Raw genomic sequence first — 22129 nt, forward strand, 5'->3', positions numbered from 1 at the left:
CTTTAAGAACAAATTTAGAGAAAGCCATCTTCCCCCAGTCAACTCCAGCTTGCTGTCAGAGTGGGCGTGACATCCTAGAAGGGGTGGGCGGAAGGAGGCATCCAATGCTCAAGTATCAGGCCCACCTAGGAAACAGGAAGGATGGACCCACAGACCAGACAATAGGACAAGGTGAAATTTCGTGTACGGCCAAGATCTGTGGCCTGAGGAGCACTTTCTGCCCTCAGAAAATGGGCTCCTTCTCATCTTTGTGAATAGTGAGTGCAATCCTCTCTCCTCTCTGCCTGTTGGTTTTTCTGATCCTTTGAGTCTCAGCTTAAATCCCATCTAAACTCTAAAGTGTCTCCTAACCACTCTAATCTAAGAATGATTGTCTTCAGATTCCTGCCTCACTTAATATCCAGGGCACGTATTTGTCACATTCCCTAGATTGCATCTATTTTTAAGCATATATTTCTTCTCCCAATCTTTCACAGTGCAAACTGTTCTTTCCAAAAATGAAAAACACATACGATAATGTTCCCCAGCTTAACTCCCCAGACTGATACCTCCTTCTCTACTCATGTGGATAAAAATTCAAATTCCTCAGCAGCCACACAGAGCCCTTCTATCAGGCTCTACCAGCCTTTACAGCCTCAAATCCTGCCATTTCCTTCACTCCATGTCGTGGCTCATGCTCCACGACATGTCTGTGAGTTTGTTCCCACTGCTTGGGGGATCTTCACTCCAGGCAGCTGTGATGTCACCCAGTGGCCCAGGTTCCAGTGGCCATTGAGACTGAGGTAGCTCTGTCACCCTTGGAACCACCTCTCCAGCTGCACTGACTATAATGCATTTACTCTGTCTGTCTCATTTCCCAGCAATCCCATGAGCTCTACGGGCAGGGAAAGCTTCTGACAGAAACAAAGTCCTAAATATATCATTTGGGTTCTCATTTCTTCCTCTTAGAATCAGTGAATCTTGTCTTAAAAACTGTAACTAAGGCCTTCTATTACTAACATTTCATTAATTAAACATTAAGAGAACAAAGACTCCCTTTTCTTGAGTATTCTATCCTCTTCCCTTTTTTCCTCAGACTTAACCACAAAACCATGAAAACAAAAAAACAGAAGGACAACAATGCTATTCTACAGAAAAACTGGTCTATCTTACTCCTTTGAGGGATGAGAAAAGTTTGTGGAATCCTGTATTTCTAACCTGCATTGCAATACTGGAATGATTACTATCCATGTGCATATGTGGCTTTTCCTCATAATTTGGCCACTGGTTCTGAACAGGAACCATCCGATCCTGGGATTTGGAAGCTGGAAAGGTAAAATATTCTCTGGTGTACGTTTGAGTGGGGATGGGGTAGGCTTCAGGTCTAGGTGGAGGGCTCTGCTCCTGTAAAACATGAAGAACAAAGAAAAGTGAGTCTTTTACAACTGCACTACAGACTGATCTAATTTCCAACTATCTGTTTTAAAATTGAAAAGAATACCATGTTAAAAATAAAGTGTTTGAACCTACACTGAGAATAATGAAAAACATTTTACCTTGTCTAGATTTACTGATTTAAAACTAATTTGCCTGACTAGTATATTAAAAATTAAAAGATTAAATGCTGCGAATTCAGGAATTATAATCAATGCTAATTTGCAAAGTGAAAAATCTTATTAGGTAATTTAGATATTCCAAGAGAAACCTAAGTGTTAAAGTGCAGGACAAGTCTTTAGCTCATCTTTCAGACCTCAGTGCAGAGGTTTCCAGTGGAGACAGAGGTTATCTTCGCTGTTGTTCCTGTGGCATATGCACTTTTTCCTCCAGGACTAGGAGGCTGATCTGTTGAAAAAGTCATGAAAAAAAAGTTTAATATTAAACAAACAAACTAGATGTAACAAAACAAAATTTCTTTAATGGTAGTAACTATGTCTCATTAATCTTCATACTGCTAGTGAGGTGTCTGGCATAGAGACAAAAAAACAAGGCAAGTGAGAAATTCGATCTCATAATTTCCACACCCATGTCTTGAATCATCAGAGATCAGAACTACAAAGTTTTATCTATGGTAAAGGCAGACAGTAAATATTTAAGGCTTTGCAAGTCTTGTGTCTCTATTACATATCTATTATTTCTTCTTCTTTTTGTTAACAATGCTTTAAAACTTTAAAAATCATTTTAGTTCCTGTTGGTAATTTGCTAACCCCTACTAGAGACATTACCAATGTATCTGCCTAGAACATTAACTGAATCAAAGGTTTTCCAACTTCTTTCTAATTTCTGTTAGAACATTAGATTTGATACCCCATAGAAAAACCATATCCTAGATTTAGCCAAAATATGCAGCTAATAATTTAAGTGTAATAATTAACAAACCACAAAGTGCAACCCTCACTTCTGACTGTGTCCATATGAAAAGTGATTCCTCTTACTTGCTACGTTGGGGCTGGAGCGGTGATCAGCTCTATTTTTCATAAGTCTGTCATCACCAGGCAATTTCTTTGGTTCACTATACTCTGCCCAAGGCAGCTGAGGACTCTCGGGTGACCCATTTTGAGCTGAACTGTTATAGAGTTCAAAACCTTCACTTTTTGGTCGGGGTTTACCTGAGCCACGACGATCTGAAACTGAAATCAAAGCACATTCAGTATCTCTTCATTTGATGAAGACTTCATTTTATTTTTAATACCCTAATTAGCTCTAAAAGAAAGATGAATCTATAAATATTTAAAATTCCACAAGAACTGATCTTAGCATAAGAAATAAGGTGATTTTCGTATAAGGGTAAATTCTTTCTATAGACTCTTTAAAAAGCTTTTAAATAAATATATTTAGAATTAAGAAAATTATTTAACTGGTATTGATGGGGAGAAGTACACTTTCAAACCTTATTCTCTCATAAACTGAAACTTGCCTGTTTTAAGTAACAAAGCCAACCATGTCTGACAGTTACTTTTTTTTTTGCAGCTGGCTGGTATGGGGATCCAAACCCCTTAACCCTGGTGTCATACCACCACACTGTAACCAACTGAGCTAACTGGCCAGCCTGAAACTAACTTCTTTTAAAACTTCTTAAACAAATATTTACTTCTTTAACCTCTCAGGGTTCTCCTCATCGTGAACAGCCATCGCATGTGGTAACCACTCAGTTCCTTGTCTGTTTTTCAGTTCTCCTTCCTTGCTTGCTAACCCTCGTTTATCATCTTTCACCACCGCCCTCTGACTTCTAACTTACATGCTAGCTTCTTTTAAATGACTGTATACTAAGAAATTAAACAACCAAAATGATAAGTTTTATGTTACATAAAGAGTAACATGCTGAGTCGAGGCCTGTCACACACCACATGGCTTTGTGAGGACGCCCTTTGTATTTGTGTCCATAAACAGCAGGTCCAGGCTTGTAGGTGTCTCTGTCATTCCTGCTGCTTGTTATGATTAGGTACAGACTTAAGGTTCTGGGTTGTGAAGTTCCCCGAATTCTGACCGATGGAGAAAAGGGCTAAATCAAGGCCATACTTAGAAGGCTATGCACACCTTTAGCAAAGTGTATTATTAAGACTAATATGGAATGTACAGGATGAGTTAAGAAAGAATGTGAGTCAAAACAGTTTTCTCCTGTGGTTCTAAACTAATTCTTTAAAAAGCCCTAAAGTTATATTGATTTTATTCTGAGATTTTTTTTATATGGCAACAAAACCATAATTCCTACAAAAAGTTGCTTTAAAAAACTGAGTTTTTTATTTAAAGTGAATTATATACAACACGATAATCATGCCTTATCTCAGCACTTGCAGAACTAAAATAACTACTTGTACACAAATGCACATATTCCCTCAGTAGAGAACTGAACTCATTCTTTAAAGACTTTATACCCTGAGTTTGCCTATCAAAACTGAAAATCCACTCATTCACTCACCACTGACCGACCACCTACTGCACACTACAAGAGCTCACCAGCAGTCAGCCAGCCCTGTGGGGGTGAGGTCGAATGGTTCCTGGTGAACCACAATGTAGCGCCAAGGTCAGATGGTACACATCTATATCCTGGCTCCAGGAGCATCCTAGGCATCTCGCTTAGGTGCTCTCATCCTCAATTTCCTTATCTTTAAAATTGAGACAAAAATAACACCATTGCCTACTCTACAGGGTTTATGTGACTATAAAAAGAGGTCCTAACTACACAATGTGTGGCACATGGCACACTGCTACCAGTCCTTACTTCTCTGCATCATGGGCGACGGCTGGTTGAGGAGGGTGGCCAGACCGTGGTAGATGGCACCTTGCTTTGCTACTTCGAGTGTCACCACAGAACTTGTTCTTGTCATGAGTTCTGCTGCCCTAGGAAGAAAGTATCACAAAAGTAAGAAAAACAAAATGCAGTGCTGGCTCTGTCACTGCAGCAGCCTGTGATGAGAGCAACTAACCAGTACCTTCCACAGCCTCATCTGCTAGCTGGTAACAGTCCTGACGTTCAGAGAGATAACCTACTGCCCATTTCGTTTCTTTAAAAATTCACTACTAAAACATGCAAACACATCTCCTGTTATCATATTAAGAACAGTAAGATGATTCAGAAATTTCAGGAAGTGCTAAGAGTATATATTTTTTTAGTTTCAAAGAAATTGTTCTAGATTAAAATAGTTTTTTATAATTTGGTAACAAAATGTCATCGCACTGAAAATTTTATACTTAAAAAGGTAAAGAGTAATAACAGCATACATTTTAGCATTATTTGTCATCTTCCAACTGCAAAGTTTAATGCAAAGTATCACCTGAAAATGCCAATATTAAGTTTTGAACAAATAAATCAATCATACCTTTCCTGAGAGAGTCCGACCAGACTCCGTCCATCTACACTGAGGAGCTGATCACCTGCAGCTAGTCGTCCATCCTGGGCACACCCAAAAGGTGTATACACATGTCAGGGGGCAAGGACAGAGAGGGGAGGAAGAAGATAAGGTAAAGATAAGTGCACATCACATTTGTTCTTCCAGCAAACACTGTATTGTGTTGCATAACTAAAAGCATCAGCAGAATATCTCACATCATTTGTTCAACAGAGGAATGACACACTAAAAATTTACTTCTTTAAAAACGATACTAACCACATCTGCAGCTCCTCCTTTCACAACAGACTTGACATAGATTCCCAGTTTATCCTGACCAGCACCCTATGCAAAAATAAGGTAAAAACACCACACTGAAAATACACAGTAAGAAATGCACTACAAGGGAAAGTAAAACAAAAATAAAACCACTCCACATATATACAAATAACTGTAATGAAGTCCTGGTTCTCACTTGAACGTGAAAATTAGAAATATAAAATCTATATTAATAGAATGAACACTCTATTTGGTAAAACTGAAGAAACCAATGGGAAATGATTTTAAGCTTCCAAATTCAGAAGAAAAAAATACCCCTGAACAATTAGTCAATTATTTATGAATCAGCTGATGAGAAGACCTAAATAGACTTGGAATCCTGAAGTTAATTTAAGAATAGTTTTGAACAGCCACAAGTGTAAGTGAACTAAAAATTACTTGCATGATAAATACTATTAACCATCTTAATACAAAAAGCTATTTACCTTATATAGCGTTTCTACATTCCATTACTTACCTATATCCCCCTGACCCCCTTGTTCTTTTCATATACATAGTTTAAAGTTTTAAATAAGAAAAAACTTCCTCTGGCAAACAATAAGAGAAACTCAGGTAGGAAGAGAAAATTATGCAGAAATACTCTATATTGTAAATCAAATAAATATTAAAGCAACAGGAATCAATCCACATAGAATTGTTCTATTATGAAAGAATAGTGAAATTCTGTGATGCTGACTTAAATGCTATATGTAATTACTTTCAGAATCATCAATAATCTACTTAGACATCACAATTATAACATAAAAATCAAGATTTTGAATAATTTATTGAAAATATCAAAGGAAGCAACCATATGCATGAAATCTTGGACATTATTGACAGTGTTCTATAACTATTTATTTCGGAGGTCACAACAAAAGGTAAATCTAAATCCATTTCAATAGTTAAAAAGTATTGTGTCATAAAAATAAAACTTTAAGAAGGTATCACAGAAAGACATAGAGACATAGAGACAACAAATGACTTAATTAAAATTAATTTTCTACAACACCCAGGAACTACGAAATTTTTGCTTGGAAACTATTCACATTTAGCCTCTGGTGAACAACTTAAACTCACAGAGGGGAGTTTGGCTGAACCAGCCCTGCTCGTGCTGACTCTCTTTTTCCCCTTGGGGAAAAACATCAAGCATGTAGCATGTCACTGTTTTGTGAACATAAAACACTACATATCTCATTTTGAAAACAGTATGAAATTTCCTAATTTAACACAACAATTCAATTCTGGGAAACAGTAAGCTTCAAGTTTCATATGGTTACATTACCTGTGAGCTAAGTTTATTAAAGTTCTATGCAATGTAAAATCATGTATTCACTCTGGCAGCTCCTGATCCTCTGACACAGATTCTCCACGCTGTTCATCTCAATACCCTTCTCTGTGTCTTGCTGCCAATCTCCCGCCCAGGCCCAGATGCCCAGCTGTCTACCTGACAGCTTCCTTCTGAAATCACTCTGCATTGCCAAGACACCGCAACAGTCAAGCGCAACGTATGGCTCTCAAACGGATCCTTTGCCATTAAAAAAACACTGGGATAGTTGGTGACGACTATGCTTTTTTGTAAATTTGAAATTTCAAAATAAAAGATAAAATATCCAGTAGGCACTTAATAAATGGCAATTTTCTGAATTTTATCATGTCAATTAGCAAAACAGTAATAAATATGCCTTTTACCTGACTTCACCTATGCCAATGCAGGGTTTCCTTGAATCTAGGGAACTCAACCGTGCTATGGAAAATTACTTCTAAGACAGCCCTTCACTATTCCTATCTGTTAAATTGGGTATTCCTGTGGAATATACTATAAAGCATATGTACTTCACAGGGCCTGGTTTTCCAAAGCCTTGCAGTTTCAAATATTGACCTTGCATGGGCAGGAAATTTCCCTCAGGGTATAAGTCTCTGTTGCAAGATAAGAATTGTGGCACAGCACGTTGCTGGCTCAAAGACAAACTAGTTACTGATGTTAGGTAAAGATACTGAGAAACTGCTGTTAAGAAGGAATGTTTGCTACGACCAAACTGTTGTTAATGGATCACTTAATTGCCTTACTGGAATGTCCTCTGGCTTGTTTCACTGAAAGTTACCAGCCTATACTGTTAAACTATAACCCCACCTTTGTTCTCTTCCTGTAACTTTCTGGTCTGGAAAATAAATGCAGGAAGAGAACCCCAATTTGGCATTAATTTCCCAAGGAAGGAATGCCTCTCTCTTGAGGGTTCCAGGAGATTAACCACTTTGGGGCCTCTCACTGCTCAGTAGAGATGGGCTTTGAGTAATCCTTTGCATCTCCGTCACCCAGGGCAAGTGGGGTGACAAATCCGTGGGGGGCGAAGTAATGAAAAGCAACATATTCCCTCATACATAATCTAATTAACTAAATTTTTACACATTCCATAATGTTATATAATCTATAAGTAACAGATTTAATTCCACAACTCAGCTGTTTAAATCACAATTTCTTTCATTCAACTAATATTCACTGAGTAGCTATCCTATCCTAAGCTCTGTGTGTACATCAATGAATAACACACAGCCAGATTTTTTTTTATTAAGTTCTAAAAGCACTAGTTATTTTAACTACTTTCTGTTTAACTGATAGAAAAACAATGCTTACTGAATGTCAGAATACCAACTGTTAGAGTGAATGGGCACTTACCCTACAATTTCACGTGGCATTATCTTTTTGGTTAATGTAACAGTGACATTGTAATTAAAATTATCCTTTTAACAGGTAAACAACTACTATCACCTCTGACAAGAAAAATGTTTAGCAATAATATTAATAATATAGTTTTTTTTAATAACACTGCTATAAATGAGAAAATAAATGAAGTTGGCTCCCATTTCTGGTATGCTTTACAAGATTAATATAAATAAAGACTCCCCAAAATCCTAACTACTTATTGAAACAAACTGTAATAAGAAAACTTTTTAAAATCACAAAATGGAATGATATAAGAAAATGAGAGCAGGACTGCTCCCCTTCTCCCCTGAAGCACCAGGCTGCTGCCCCACACCTCGAGCTGCCCCTCTCAGTTCTCCTGCTACGTGCAGTTCCACTCCAGGAAGATGCCTTCCTTCCATGTTCACAACGAGCTGTAGCTTCACTCCTTACCACTTTGTTTCAGTTTCATCATTCAGACCAGGAGTCACACACCTAAGGGTAACTACTGGGCTCTGTTACTTCATAATAACTCCACATTTCAGACACCTAATACACGAGCTTAAATTGTAGACTCCACATAAACTACAAAAAAAATATTTAAGTAACCTGAAATCTTATACCATTTAAATATAGGCAATTTACGATACTGCATGCAATGTGAAACTCAGTAAGTCTAAATTTAAATATTCAACTAAAACCGATCATGCTGCACAGATATCTGACAACACTGTTACCTACTTTAAATAGGCAGCAATCTACATTGTGAGTTTCAGAAAAACTCACAAAATGAGGAAGCTCTCCTTGTGACTGATCTGCTGGTCTCCCTACCTCCAATCTGCCTTAGGAAATTACCTTTCCTAAAGCACAGCTCGATGAATGCTGTCCTGACCAGACTTCACCGGCTGTCTGTTGGCTCCTACTGCTGTTGTACAGCAGCCTCCTTTATGAGGTATTCAAGGTCCCCTGAGCCCAAGTTCAAGTTTAAACCTCTCTCTATACACTATGCTTATGTTCAATCCAAACCCTCCTTCACCTTCTCTCGTTCTATCCTGACACACACTCTTGCTTTTGTTGATCGCTCCACATAAAATGTCTTTCTGCTGCCATACATCTGTCAAATCCCGTCCATCATTCCACTTCTAACCTGCCACCACCTGCCAGCTGCCACCTTCCCAGAGTCAGACAAGATACAATCTCTTCCTCACTTACATTTTTGTGGGATTTTCTTTGTTCCCTTTGAGCAGCTTTTTACCATGTCCTGTATTAGAGTTACTTGTACCGATGGTCCCTTCCTCCAACTCCACTACAAGCTTCCTGAGTCCAGGGAACTTTGCCCCTTCCAGAGCAGCTTCCCATTTAGATTGTCTTGCAGTCTATTAATTTGATCAATTCCTTATGTTAAAAACCCAAGATAAGTCTGTCATTTTACTAAATGTATACTTCAGTAAGTTAAGCAACTGATATGTCCATTATATAGAGTTAGTGATATAACTTTGTGAATTACTAGTTTAGAAAGTTAGAAACCCTAAGCATTTCAGACTATGGTACCAAATGTACCGTTTTAGGAGATGACACAAATCCATTACTGTCAGGTATGAACAATGAGAAAGACATAGTATTTAAGAAATGATAATTACTATTTTCTTACATACTGGGAATTTATCTGAATTCTAAGTTATAATCACTTCTTTTAATTCCAAGTAAACTGAATTTATATCTGCTTATCATCTGAGGAAATAAGCATTCATGATCATTAGAGACCTCAATTCAAAAGACCAATTAGATCTAATAGACCAACCGTCTATTTAAGATTGGCAATAAAAATTGAATATATTAAGTCAAACAATGCATCACGATATATGGTATTTAAAAAAGACACTCAGAGAAAGACAGGAAGATAGACAAGATATGCAAGTAAAAGAATCTGGATCTAGAACATTTTAAGAGGTGTCCAAATCTGGTTGGTATTTGGATCTTCCAAATGTGGTCCCTACCTCCTCCTGCTTATCTGGTGAATATTCTCTATCTCACAGACTGCTCTGCTTGCATTCCACTAACACTATACCTTGCTGTAGACACGTTCCTGTTCTGCAGACTCCCAGGCTCTACTGGGAACGCCCTTCCTTCCTTCCACGCCTGCTTGTTTGAATCCTACCTATATTTTATGCGCAGCTCACGGCCATAAACTGGTCATAAAAACTGTAAATACAACTGTTGTATGAAGAAATTACAGTATGACTCGTAATTATTTTTAAAAAACAACAAAATTACACATGAATACCCAAGATAAAAGAACTCTAAGGAATTTCTAACTATATGTATATCAAATCAATATGGGTAGCTATTTTCAACCTGAAATACTACAATCTTTGCCCAACTATAGTGTCCACTGTTTTGATCTGGGCACAGCAGTCCTGGTCTAAAGATATCCACCCTGACTAGGTGGGTGGTAGAGTAAAGAAGCTCTGCTGCACCCCTAACTGCCAGCTACTGGTAAGGTGCCTAGGAAAACTGCCATCTATCAAGCCATAATAATTTCCTATGCTCTCTAGCTATTTGCCCCACTTCATCTAAATGAAAATGAGAAGGTTACAGCCTATGTTAAAAATTGCATAAAATTTATTAATTTCAGAAATATTAAACCGCTTAATTTATGTCTTATTTCTAAACAATAATGCACAATCTAATCTAGCCTCATAAGACTGAATTCAAAATTTATTAAAATAATCTGCTAGTTCCTATTTTATACACATACACACACATACATAAAATTAAAATTCATATTATTGTAATTTCACTTTTTCCAATTAAGAAAAAAAAAGAAATGAAGCCCAGAATTCTATGTTCTTTGCTGCTGTGTGTCAGTGTTACTGCACATCAGTCACTAAAAGACCCATGTATAAGCTATGTAAGTACTGACCAAAAGCCAGTAAGATGGCCTCGTGTGGCTGCAGAGCCATCAGTGTGGCCAGCAGGAAATGAAACGTGAATGTGTAAAATACACCCACATCTCAAAGACTTAGTATGGAAAAAATGGAAAATACTAATGACTTTTATATTGACCACATATTGAAATGATGACATTTTGGATATATTGGGTAAAATAAAATATATTATTAAAATTAATTTCACTTGTTTCTTTTTTTTTTTTTAATGCAGCTAGTAGAAAATTTAAAATTATCTGTGTGGATCACATTACATTTCTATGGGATGGTGCTGCTCTAGAACTATAGGTTTTTCACAGTATGCATGTTGTAACCATAGGTACTAGCAATAAATTTACAGTTATGCATATTACTAGGCAAAAACAAGATCTTACCATAATATAATATATATGCTAACATTATAAACCCTGATTTCCAACCACTGAAAAGCAGTAAGAGCCATTAAAATTGAGAACATGATATAACAGATAAATACACAGACTGAATAATTTTAAGAATTCCTTGCCCAAACCCAAAGGTACCTGAAATGGTATTTGAAAAAATATTATTACATTTTAGTCTATTATTTGTAAAATTAAAAGAATAATCATAAACATTCAGGATTATCCATACCTTATTTAACAAATCAATTCCTTTTTTAAAAAAAGGGGAGGTAGGTGGTCTTTTGGAAAGCAGTTATAAATTCCAAAGGCATCAGGAATTATAAATTTCACTAAATATAATTTCGAAATTTAACTAAACAAACTTAAATACCAGAAGTTAATTTTTTAATACTGAAAACACATTCTCCCTTCTGGAAGCACTTGAGAACAGCATTCACTGTCAGAACAGCATCCCAACTGCCACATTAGCATCTGTGTCCTTCAGCATAAGTTTGGAGTGTTAGAAAATGATATCCAAACACGCATTAGCAAGCAGTGCAGAGTAAAGGCAGAAAACCTAGATCCTAAGTCCTCTTAAAAAAAAAAAAAAATTAAAATGAAACACAAACATCACTACCTATGTGATCTTAACACTTTAGTCTTAAAATACAACTTGAAACTGCTTTTCTTTCCTCTAAAAGTGAAAGAAGGGGAGGGGATTGAGTGGGAGGTGGGACTAATGAGGCAGAGAGAAAAGAGAGGGCAGACAGCACAAAGGAGATGAAAAAAAACCTGTATTTGAAATGTGCCTGTACAAAAGTTACAAAAGAGAATAGCAGTGAGTGAAAGGAAAAAAAGTCACTAAAAAGAATGATCAAAAGAACTCAACTGCTACACACTGTACTTTCCCTGGAGCTGAGATGCGTGTGCATCTGATGAGAAGCGGCACACGGAAGAGGCTGCTTCCCAGATGTCCTGTTTTCTCCAGTTCTCCTCACGCACCTTACACCTTTCCAGGAGACATCCAAAGTCTAGGTCACCTCTTCTCACACAGACGAGGACTGATCAGAAAGAAGCTACGCTACATTCCAGTAGCAAACTCAGAGTGGGTGTGGGAGTGTCATATGATTAACAACATAAAAACATCATTACAACACAATCCAGGAAAAAAAAAAAAAAAAAGAGCAGGAGGAAGAAAGATATGCCAGTCAAAGCAGTATGAATTCAACCCTATTGTTTTCAGACATGGAAATCTAGTCTGGATTCTCCAGCTAGAGGTTTTAAAACAATGAGTGGATAGAATGAGCTCAGAGCCCAGGAACACTGAAAACTCATCAGCACATTCAGTGCAGTGCTCCGCCCTGCACTGGCTGCTTTTCTCAGGGCTTCAGTTGATTTGCTTCTAGTCAACAAGTTGTTCTGGTTCATAAATTGTCACAGTCCAGACTGGAGTTTTAGAAACACTCCAAAGATCTCTCTTTTTGGTATGAATTACCTTAATTTTGAAATAATTAGTTCTAAAATTCATTCCATTCCCAGCAACCTTGAAAGTAAATGGTAAGTTACCCTTAACAGACATAATGTTGCAAAGTAACTAAGCTTGATTTCTGTGAGCTAAGCTATAGTTCCAGCTCTGTTCACTGTTTACCCTTCCTATAAAATACAAAATAGAAAATACCATGTCTATCTTTTCCCTCTCTGTACAACAAAGGAGATGAACTAGGTATGGGATGCTAAAATTGTGTCCCACAGATAGGCTGCAGGAGGTCCATGAACCCTTGAAAATTGTACATGTCATTTGGTGTGTGTGTGTGAATTTCATTGGGGAAAAGAGGGCACACAGCTTTCCTTGGACTCCCAAAGCAGTCTGTGAATCAAGCTCCTTAGAGACCCGTGGAGATGACACTGAGGTTCCTTATAAAGCCCACCCAGGTCAAGCCTGTGGCACTCTGAACCACAGCTGATGTCCTTTATCCTGGTGGACCCTACAAATATTTTCTATGTGTACCACACTGTGAAAAGAAAGTTCTTTAGAGGATTAACATTTATGTTTCTACTCTATTATTTTCTTTCTTCTTTTTTTAGTTTTATTTTACTTTCTCAATATACAATGTGGTTGATTATTGTAGCCCATTACCAAAACCTCCCTCCCTTCTACTCTATTATTTTAATGTTGTAAAGAAATTCAATATTTCAGTCAATCTAAGAAATCAGCACTTAGGCTATAATTTTTAAAAAATAGGCAAAAAAATATATATTCTTTTATGTAATTTACTATTTTGCTTTTGGCACAGAAATACAAAATACTGTTTCCAAGTTCATAAGCAAAAGCTATGAGGAGCACTGTGTCATTTCATACAACTTAATGGAAAGATGTTTCTGGCATTTCCATGGAAGAAACTCCACAGTCACAAGGAGTACTTTGGAACTGACGTACAAAGGAATGCAGAATTTCCTGACTTCACTTCTTTGACTAGGTCTTTCCCATGTGGCTATAATAAGGCCATTAAAGAACACAAGACAGAGGGTCTCAAATTCTTCAAAGGACTAAATTATAGTTTAAGTAAGGAAATTACTCTTCAAACAGTAAGAAGGTACATTAGTAAAAACTCTTTTACCTTCTCATTTTTAAGGCACAGGAATCTTGTGTTTTAAGCTGAGATTTAAAAACTTAAAAGCAGTACACATCCTAAAATAAACTAGAACATCTTTAAGGCACTTTAACCATCCATTTTTAGATGAAATAATAAAATATTTTCAGTATTTTTAAAACTGTCATTTTATGTTCACTTTTAGAAAAAATAGGGTTTAGAGAAAGCTTACACTAAAACCACCTAATGTGGCCAAAAGTAAGTTACATCACGGATGCTCTCGTACATGTCTTGGCAAGTTATACAGCAGCAGTTATCATTACTTAAAGCAATTTTCACCCTATTATAATAAGCAGGGTTAAATGTTACGGCTTTTTTCTTGAATAAAAAGCATATAGGAGCCTTATATTTTTATGAAACTATAGAATTTGCAGCATAAAAATAGAAAAGAACTAATGTCTGGGTGTGTAATTATAAGCTGCATCAAATGGTTGCTTCACGAGCAAGTTAATTACTGACAGGCTTAAACAAGTTACAGTGGGAAGAAAAAGCATTCTTTAAAGATCCCAGTTTGCGCAAGAACATCGACAACAACACGCTGAAGAAACTCACCACCGATTCTGTTCTTCCAACAACAGAGAACCACATTTTCATCTCTAGGACTACAAAAACTTCACGAACTGGAAAAAACAATCGTCTACTTCTCTGTTTTCAATGGCAACCAACACAGCTGGTTTTTCAAGATGGGGATCGCCACAGCTGTGAGCGGGACGCTCTGACACCGTATGGCATTTATCAGCATGAGCTAGAACCAATGCAACACTCAGACTCTTACGTAACCAGTCTGCCCTGATTTTCATTCACTTCGTACTTTATTAAACTTTAAAAAGAGCTAGAAAAATAAAAAGGAGGGAATTGTTTGTATTTTAAAAGTCCAAATTAAACAGGAAGCATAGTGTTGTCCCACAGATGAGCAAGAAGTAGCATGCTAAACTTCCCCAAAAGCAATGTTTTTAGAAGTGTACTGCATACCCACACTGCTTCCAAATCATCTGGATTTCATAAAACTCAACCACCACGTGGAAGGCGAGTCAGGGAGTCAACACGAAAACATGGTTCAGGGTTATAGTGGCTAAGCCACACACCAATTTAAAAAGGAAAGATGACTAGGCCAAATACAAAAATTGCATAGTTTACAGAAAACAACAAAAGGACACATACAGTAAGGATTGCTGGGGATAAATCAAAGATGCAGGTCTACAGGCTTTTCTGCAGGAAAAAATACAAGCCACGAAACTAACAAGAACAAAATGACAGATGATGCTATTGTGTGATTATCCCATATCTGGCCCAAAATGCTTCACACAGCTTCTCTTACTTGATCCTTGAGGTAACTACAACTACTACCACTACATTAAAGGCAAGGAAATGGCGTCTTTGAGAGGTGGAGCAATTTGCTCAGCATTCCAAGGCTGCTGGTGGCAGAGGCAGTGTGACTGCAGAGCCCAGGCATCACCAGGATCACATGTGATGCACACCATGCTGAAGGGCTTGTAAGAGGCAGGGCCAGCAACCTAAAGCATGCTGAAGGTAAATCCCCACATATACTGACCTACCCTGCACTTAAAATACACCCCTAAAATGCTGAAAATAAGCCGGCTCTATTATTATAACTTACGCAGACCTACATATCTATCAGCTACACAATGATATCTTAGCAGTGTGCACAGATCAGACGTTTGTTATCTTCTGCTGAGCCTTCCTTTCCAAGTACCAGTTATTACAAATAAGCTAGAGAAAAATAGATTGCAGTAAGTAATCAAGTATACGAGTGAACTGTTAGATTCGTTTACCTCTTTTCAAGAATAGACATTAACATAGCATTTTTCATTTCTGAAAAAAACACAGTGTCCAATTAACAGACCATTTTTAGTTATTTCCTTTAGCGAATCTATATGCTGACACCCAAATTTTATCTATGGCTCCACTATCTAACTGTCTACTAGATAATATACTCACTTATCTTTTTTTTTTGGGGGGGGTGGCGGGGTGGCTGGTACAGGGATCTGAACCCTTGGCCTTGGTCTATATTCACATATCTTAACAGGCATCCCAAATCTCAAATGTAGCCTGCTCAAAACTGAACTCTTGACTCCACTGCCACTGAAGCTTACCCCTCTGCAGATGCTCCTTCTTCCTAGCCCTACCTTCAGGAAACAGCACCTCCACATCCCCAGCGGCTCCAGACAGAACCAGCAATCATTTCAGTATCTCCCCTCTTCACCTACCACATCCAGTTCATTAACCAATCCAAAAGCTGTCATTCAACAAATATGTCATTCAAATTTGCCAAGTGAACTGGAGAAACACCTACCCTCACAGGTGACTGTTCTAAGGCACACTGGTCCTGTGCATACACAACACACCTGCCTCTGGCTGGCTCCCAAGGCTAAGCCTCCACAACCTCACTGGGAAAGCTAGTACAGCTTACTGAGTAGTTTCTGGTCGTACTTCTGAGCTGATCCATGCTCCACAGAGTAGTAAGAGTAAAAATTTAAAACTGCACTCTGAGTATAGCATACTTTCATTTAAACCTCTTCAAAGGCTCCTTATTTCACCTGTAATGAAATCCACATCTCTGTCCAGACCCACCATTGCATGGCTCGGCTCTGCCTCAGGGGTTGGCAAGTAACCTAGTGCCTGTTCTCATAAATAAAGTTTTATTGGAACATAGCTAGGGTCAATCCTTAATGAACTGTCCTTTGGCTGCTTTCATGCTACGACAGTACAACTGCTTAGTGCAACAAAGCCCACAACACCAGTAAAGTGGTCCTGCCTGCCTTGTAACACACCCCACAGGGCTTCCATGCTTTGCTCCAGCCACACTAGGCTTAGAGCCTTTGCGTGCGGTCCCGCTCCTGAAATTCTCTACCTGTGATCTTCTATCTGGCCCACACTTACTAACCCTTCAAGTTTCAGCTTAAAAGATACTTCCTCAGAGCGGCCTTCATTGACCTCCACTCTACCACAGAAAACGTCCTCGAATAAGCAATGACCTATGATGTCATTACTCTTTCGTATTTTTTTTTGCCTTGTCCCTCAAGCAATCAAGCAGTAGGTACTGATAAAGTGGCTACCTAGGATTACAGACATTGTTGGTGGGAGAAGAAAACTTTCCCTAGGTAAAAAACAACTTTCATGAGAATCAAATCCACACTTGGTCTCATTAAATCTATTTTTATAAGCTGATGAATTAACCATTTAAGGACTATTCTTTTAATATTACTCTTCTTCCAGTTTCAAATTTATACACGCTATTCCCTAGGGAAAATCTGTAAAAGACTATAAATGAGAACTAACTGTCTATCCCGTCCACTTTAGAAAAGGGACACACATGTCTGTGTCCCCTGGAAAGGAAGGAGCAAGGGCCTCTCCCGCCACTCTCCACCCTTTCCTGCATGGGAGTGTGCGCAGAGTAGGAAATGCAGAGGTGCACCACCTCTTCAGGGCTTTCTGCTCTTTTAGAGGGCCCTGTTCTAAGGTCCTCACCCTCCTTTTCCCCAGGGAAGACCTGTGCTGGGCCACTGAGTGAGTGATTCGGGAAGGGGAGGCAGGAGTGTGTGCTCCATGCACGACGTGCATCCCAGAAGCTCCAGAGTGGACATGCACATCTGCCGCATCCCCCAATGCAGCTTCAGCTGGGAAAAAAGTTCATCTCCTGATTGGTATCTGTCTAGCCCTGTGTTGTTAACTATGCTCCATTAAGCTCCATTCTATAATCCTATATCCCAGTTAAAATTCCTATTAACAGTTCTTTCCAGTCATTTCTACAAATCTTTTAAAATGAATTTTAGTGTAGAAAACAAGAAAAAAATCCCAGAGATTTAAACATTAAAAAGTGAAAAATTACACTCTACTTTCACACAATAGGGAATCAATATTGTCTTCTGGGATAACAATTAGCCACCTCTTTCATATTACGTTTTTTCTAATACTAGTAAAAGTAATAAAGGACCTAGTCCTAAAATTGCTTTAAATCCTGAAGCTAACCCCTGCAGACTCCTAAATCATGTTAGGCTAATGGAAATAACTGGGCTATGTTGATACACCTACTGTATCTTATAACAAATGACAAATACTTTTGGCAAAAATTCCAAAGTCATTTCATTTTTATAACCTAACTACTTTCTCCTGAAGATGTAGAGAGAAGATGCTTCCCTGTATGTGAGCAAATGCAGAGAGGACCCAGGACAGCTCGGGGGCTTCGAGCCCACAGGAGAGGAGAGACTAGCAGAGGCTGGGAGTGGAAGAGGGAACAAGTGCGTGCAAACAGAAACAAGAAGCAAGGACAGCTGTGGCAGGGCATGGAGACTGCAGGCAGCAGAGGCTGGGTGGAAGCAGCTCATGCAGCACGTTCACTGGACTCGGGGCTGGCAGCCACTGCGGCTCTGGGGGGCTGCAGTGAGAAGCTACCCTCTGCTGACCAGCCACGCTCATCCACACATCTGCATTCCTGCCGGGGGCCTGGGCTAAGGCACCTTCCACCACTCTGGCTCCTATTTTTACTCCTTCCCCTGTGGCCCATAAACAGGCAGAGCCTTCTGTTTGGGGCTTCCGTAGTGTGAGGCTTCCCCCACCTGCTCATCATCTGACTCTCACCTCTTCCTCTGGCCTGCAGCCTGCACAGCCTCGGGAACTGAATAAAGGCTTGATTGTGACTTTTAGTTTGGCTCGTTGTTGTAACTGCCTACCTGACACCTGGCAACCCGACAAGGACAGAGGCCAACATTTCAAGGCCAGAGGACATCCAGGTGAGGGCAAGGAGGGCCCAGGTGGACCCCCAGACCCACTCCTAACCTCCCTGCAGTAAGGTAACACTGGTTCCACGACGCGACATCAGAGAGAATAGCAACAACTGAATGCTTACCTACATCAGACTCGAATCTAAAGAAGATAAGTAGCTTTGTGAGGAAAGAGATTTTTTTTTTTAAACTGGAAAAGATGGAGACTCTGATAATTGTAGTCCCCCCCACACACTCCTCAAATCTCAAGCAAGATGAGTATTTGAAACAAGATGATATACATAAAAGAAATGACGAAGGTTAAATTTTCCCTGTATATTTAAGCATAGTGAGAGAATTCTTGATCCTAGTAAATATTTCCCTGAAAACAGGCACTGATTCAGTTGGTAAGCAGAAGAAAATCAGTCATGGCCGATACTTCCCCTTTCACATCTCCAAATGCTCTGGGTTGTGGGTCTGGAAGCATGGCCCATGAGCACGGTCCTTATCAGGGGTCGGCAGATTCTGGACTGGGGGGTAGCTGAGAGGCTGTGGACCCGCCCTCTTCACACAGGTGAGCCCGTGGGACTCGGTGCTTCACAGACGTAACACCTTCGACCCATACTCTAAAAGGTCTCCAGCCCTTCAACTGACTACTGAACAGATGCCCACCTTTAGTCCCAGGTTCTTTTAACTCATCCTCAGGCCACGCCCAGATAAAGCTTCCTAAAACGCCGATTTCGTCATGTTCCTCTTTTGTTCCAAACTCTTCATTTCCCTAGGGTGCCTCAGTCTTGAGACTTACCAAGAGTTTTAGAACCAATTCAGCGCCGCCCTCCCTCACTCAGCTCCCCCCATCTCACAGGGCTCGTCTGCTCTGTCCCTGCTTGCTTTCGTTCCCACCTACACAGACCTCCCTCATCACGTGCACCCCAGGGGCTAGCTGGAGCCCACCTCTTCCACAAGGTCTTCTACAACTATCTCCTGAGATCACTTCTCTGAAATATCCAAATGTAAAGTTTATGATACTTACACTGGATCTTGATCATATAGTGTCTCACAGGCATTTGTAGAAATTTTCCTCATAGCTAACTCAGTGAGTGTTTTTCTAACACAGTTGGTAATTTATTATGTTAAGTAAATTAATTTCCAGGATTGAAGATGTATAATAGCAAATCAAATACTCTGTCTTTTAGAAAGCTGTTCTTTATTTTTTTTTTCCAACAATTATTTTTTGCCCAGCATATGCCAGGGACTGTGTTAGGGAGTGGAGATAATACAGAGAAGATGCAACACAGAGTCAGTCTAACAGTGAGAAAGATAAAAAAAAAAAAACTCCCCATGATGTAATTACAGTTGTGGGAAGTGCTCAAAAGAAAGTACAGAGGGACCAGCCCTAACTCAGGGGACAATGAAGAGAAGGTTGACCTGCCGGGGAAGTCCTCAGAAAGTAGGACATTTGAGCCTTGCTTTAAAAAGCAGCATGAGAGGCAAAGATTCCAAATGGAGGCAACAGGACATGCAGAAACCCCAAGCCAGGAAGTGCCCACTGCTTACTGGACCACATGAGCTCACAGTCACGCCCTCAGGCAAAAGCATGCCCTCCCAGGCTGTCCTCACGCTTTTGCATTTGTCCAGAGCAACGCAGCCCTCACAGCCTTCCTCAAGACCCTCACCTCAAACAGCCCCTTTACAAGTTAGGGGGTTGAGGGGAAAAAGACTTTAGCACAACTTTTTAAAAACCACGGGTCCATAGGCAATGGGAATGGCAGGGTTTCAAATGACAGCCAGCTTATTTCCACATATACTCAGGATATATATTTCTGATATAGAGAAAAACAAATTTTAAGCTAAAATTTTTGGCTATTATCGATTTAAACATATTACTCAAAATACATTAACAGTGTGCAATTCAGAAGGCACTTCTATCATATTGCTATATAGTACTTGCAAGCTGTTAGTACATTCCAAAGATATATGGACACACAAAAACTTTAGTTGCTAAAGTATTACTTTAAGCAAAATATTAGCAAAGCTGATTAAAATGTTATTGAATATTAGCTAAAAAAAAAATCACATTTGTTCCACTGAAAATATCTGAATGTGATTCAAAGATAAAATTTACTATAAGCAAACATAAATGAGTATCCACATGGTAGAAAAGGCTTATGGCTAAGTAACTCCAAGAATCACAATATTAATTTCTTCTAACTGAAAGAACCGTGTGGTTATAAATATCCCTCCATGCACTAAAGGGTGAAGGGACTCAAATCCTAAGAGTTCTGGGAAGTTGGCCCAGCAGTCAATACCTGTCAGAACCATACACAGCCTTGGTTAAAAATGCAATTTCCTAAGCCCCACTCCACACCTACTGGAAGAGGACACCTGGAGTTTAGAATCGAAAATCTGCTTGTATAAAAAGGTCCCCCATGAGTCTCTCATGCACTGAAATTTGGTAAGGGTGTCTAATGTCCCACTGTGATGAGGTGACAGACCTGTGCCGTTTCTACTAAGCAGTTTTCTATTGTGCCAATGCTTTCTCCCCATTGTGCTAATCAAGTCTTGACTTGGCCTTTAAGTCATCTCCTTCTGCGTAGCATAAGCGTCATCTCAAGGCATCACTCACTAGCTACATTTTCAGAGCAGGAGGTCATCCCTCACTAATTGAGCCCACTGAGCACAGTGGCTCCATTCAGTGCACACCATTCCTCTCCCCCACAGGACTGGAACTGAGCACACACTTTACGCACAGGCGGTAAAGCGCTCCCATGGAATCCGCTCTGACCCACCCGACTCGGCGTTAGAGAGTGCAGAGGACGACTCTCACAGGACTGATTCTGCCCTACCTTTGCGGCCACAATGCTGAGGCCCATTCCATTCTGCTTCTTTAGGGTCACAGTGATTATTTCAGGTTCTTTCCTCAGAGGATGAGCCTAAAGGATGAAAACAAAGGTTTATTTTATGACTGAAATGGAAGTGCTTCTGTATGGCAAGACAAATCATGGTCTGGTCAATCATATTCACTGTAGTAAATGGGAAAAGAAAACAGAAGGGTAAGATAGGAAAGTGTAAAAAAAAAATCAGTTAATACAAATACTCTTCATGCATTGATTTGGTAAACTTAATACTGATATTCTTGACTAAAGTCTTGAAAATGAATTTAGCCATAAAGGCTATTGAAGTGTTATTTTAAGAACTTAATTTATAAATCAAAACTAAACTTCCATTACCATCAGGTTAGAAAACTTGATTCATAAAGACAAAATTCAATTTTTACTTTATTACCTTTCAAAATAAATTACCAGGCTTTTTTAAAAAGAAAGAAATTTAAATTTAACTGGCTATAGGAGGATAGCAAACACAGTGACAACAAAGATGACCTAACGTATTGTCTCCAGGGAAAATCCAACAGTCATTTTATCTTAAACAGCAAAAATAAAGCAGTTTCAGGGTTCACACATGAGTTTTTAAAGTACTCTACTATTAAGTAAAGGCCACTCGGTCGGGTAATCAACCTGAAGTGACTAAATTACAGCCCAATACGGCAGGCCAGTTCTTGAATAGATTCATAAAAGAATGACAATGAAATTATCCATTGAAGTTACATATCATATACATGTCATAACTCATACTACAGAGTA

The 22129-nt window shown here is 39.0% G+C and overlaps 1 protein-coding gene across 1 annotated transcript in view; it reads right to left on the reverse strand.

Moving 5' to 3' along the window:
• The window catches only part of LOC103588788 (afadin-like), a gene marked incomplete at its 5' end in the record, with an annotated part of 47192 nt that overhangs the window by 19489 nt on the left and 5574 nt on the right, over positions 1 to 22129 (reverse strand). Inside the window, 7 exons of the mRNA XM_008570590.1 lie at positions 1198 to 1383; positions 1730 to 1821; positions 2412 to 2606; positions 4199 to 4317; positions 4797 to 4870; positions 5085 to 5150; positions 21335 to 21421. Coding sequence (XP_008568812.1) covers positions 1198 to 1383; positions 1730 to 1821; positions 2412 to 2606; positions 4199 to 4317; positions 4797 to 4870; positions 5085 to 5150; positions 21335 to 21421 — 819 coding nt within the window. The remainder of the gene's footprint in view (positions 1 to 1197; positions 1384 to 1729; positions 1822 to 2411; positions 2607 to 4198; positions 4318 to 4796; positions 4871 to 5084; positions 5151 to 21334; positions 21422 to 22129) is intronic.

The sequence above is a fragment of the Galeopterus variegatus genome, unplaced genomic scaffold, assembly GCF_000696425.1.
Source record: "Galeopterus variegatus unplaced genomic scaffold, G_variegatus-3.0.2 Scaffold617, whole genome shotgun sequence".
Lineage (NCBI taxonomy): Eukaryota > Metazoa > Chordata > Mammalia > Dermoptera > Cynocephalidae > Galeopterus > Galeopterus variegatus.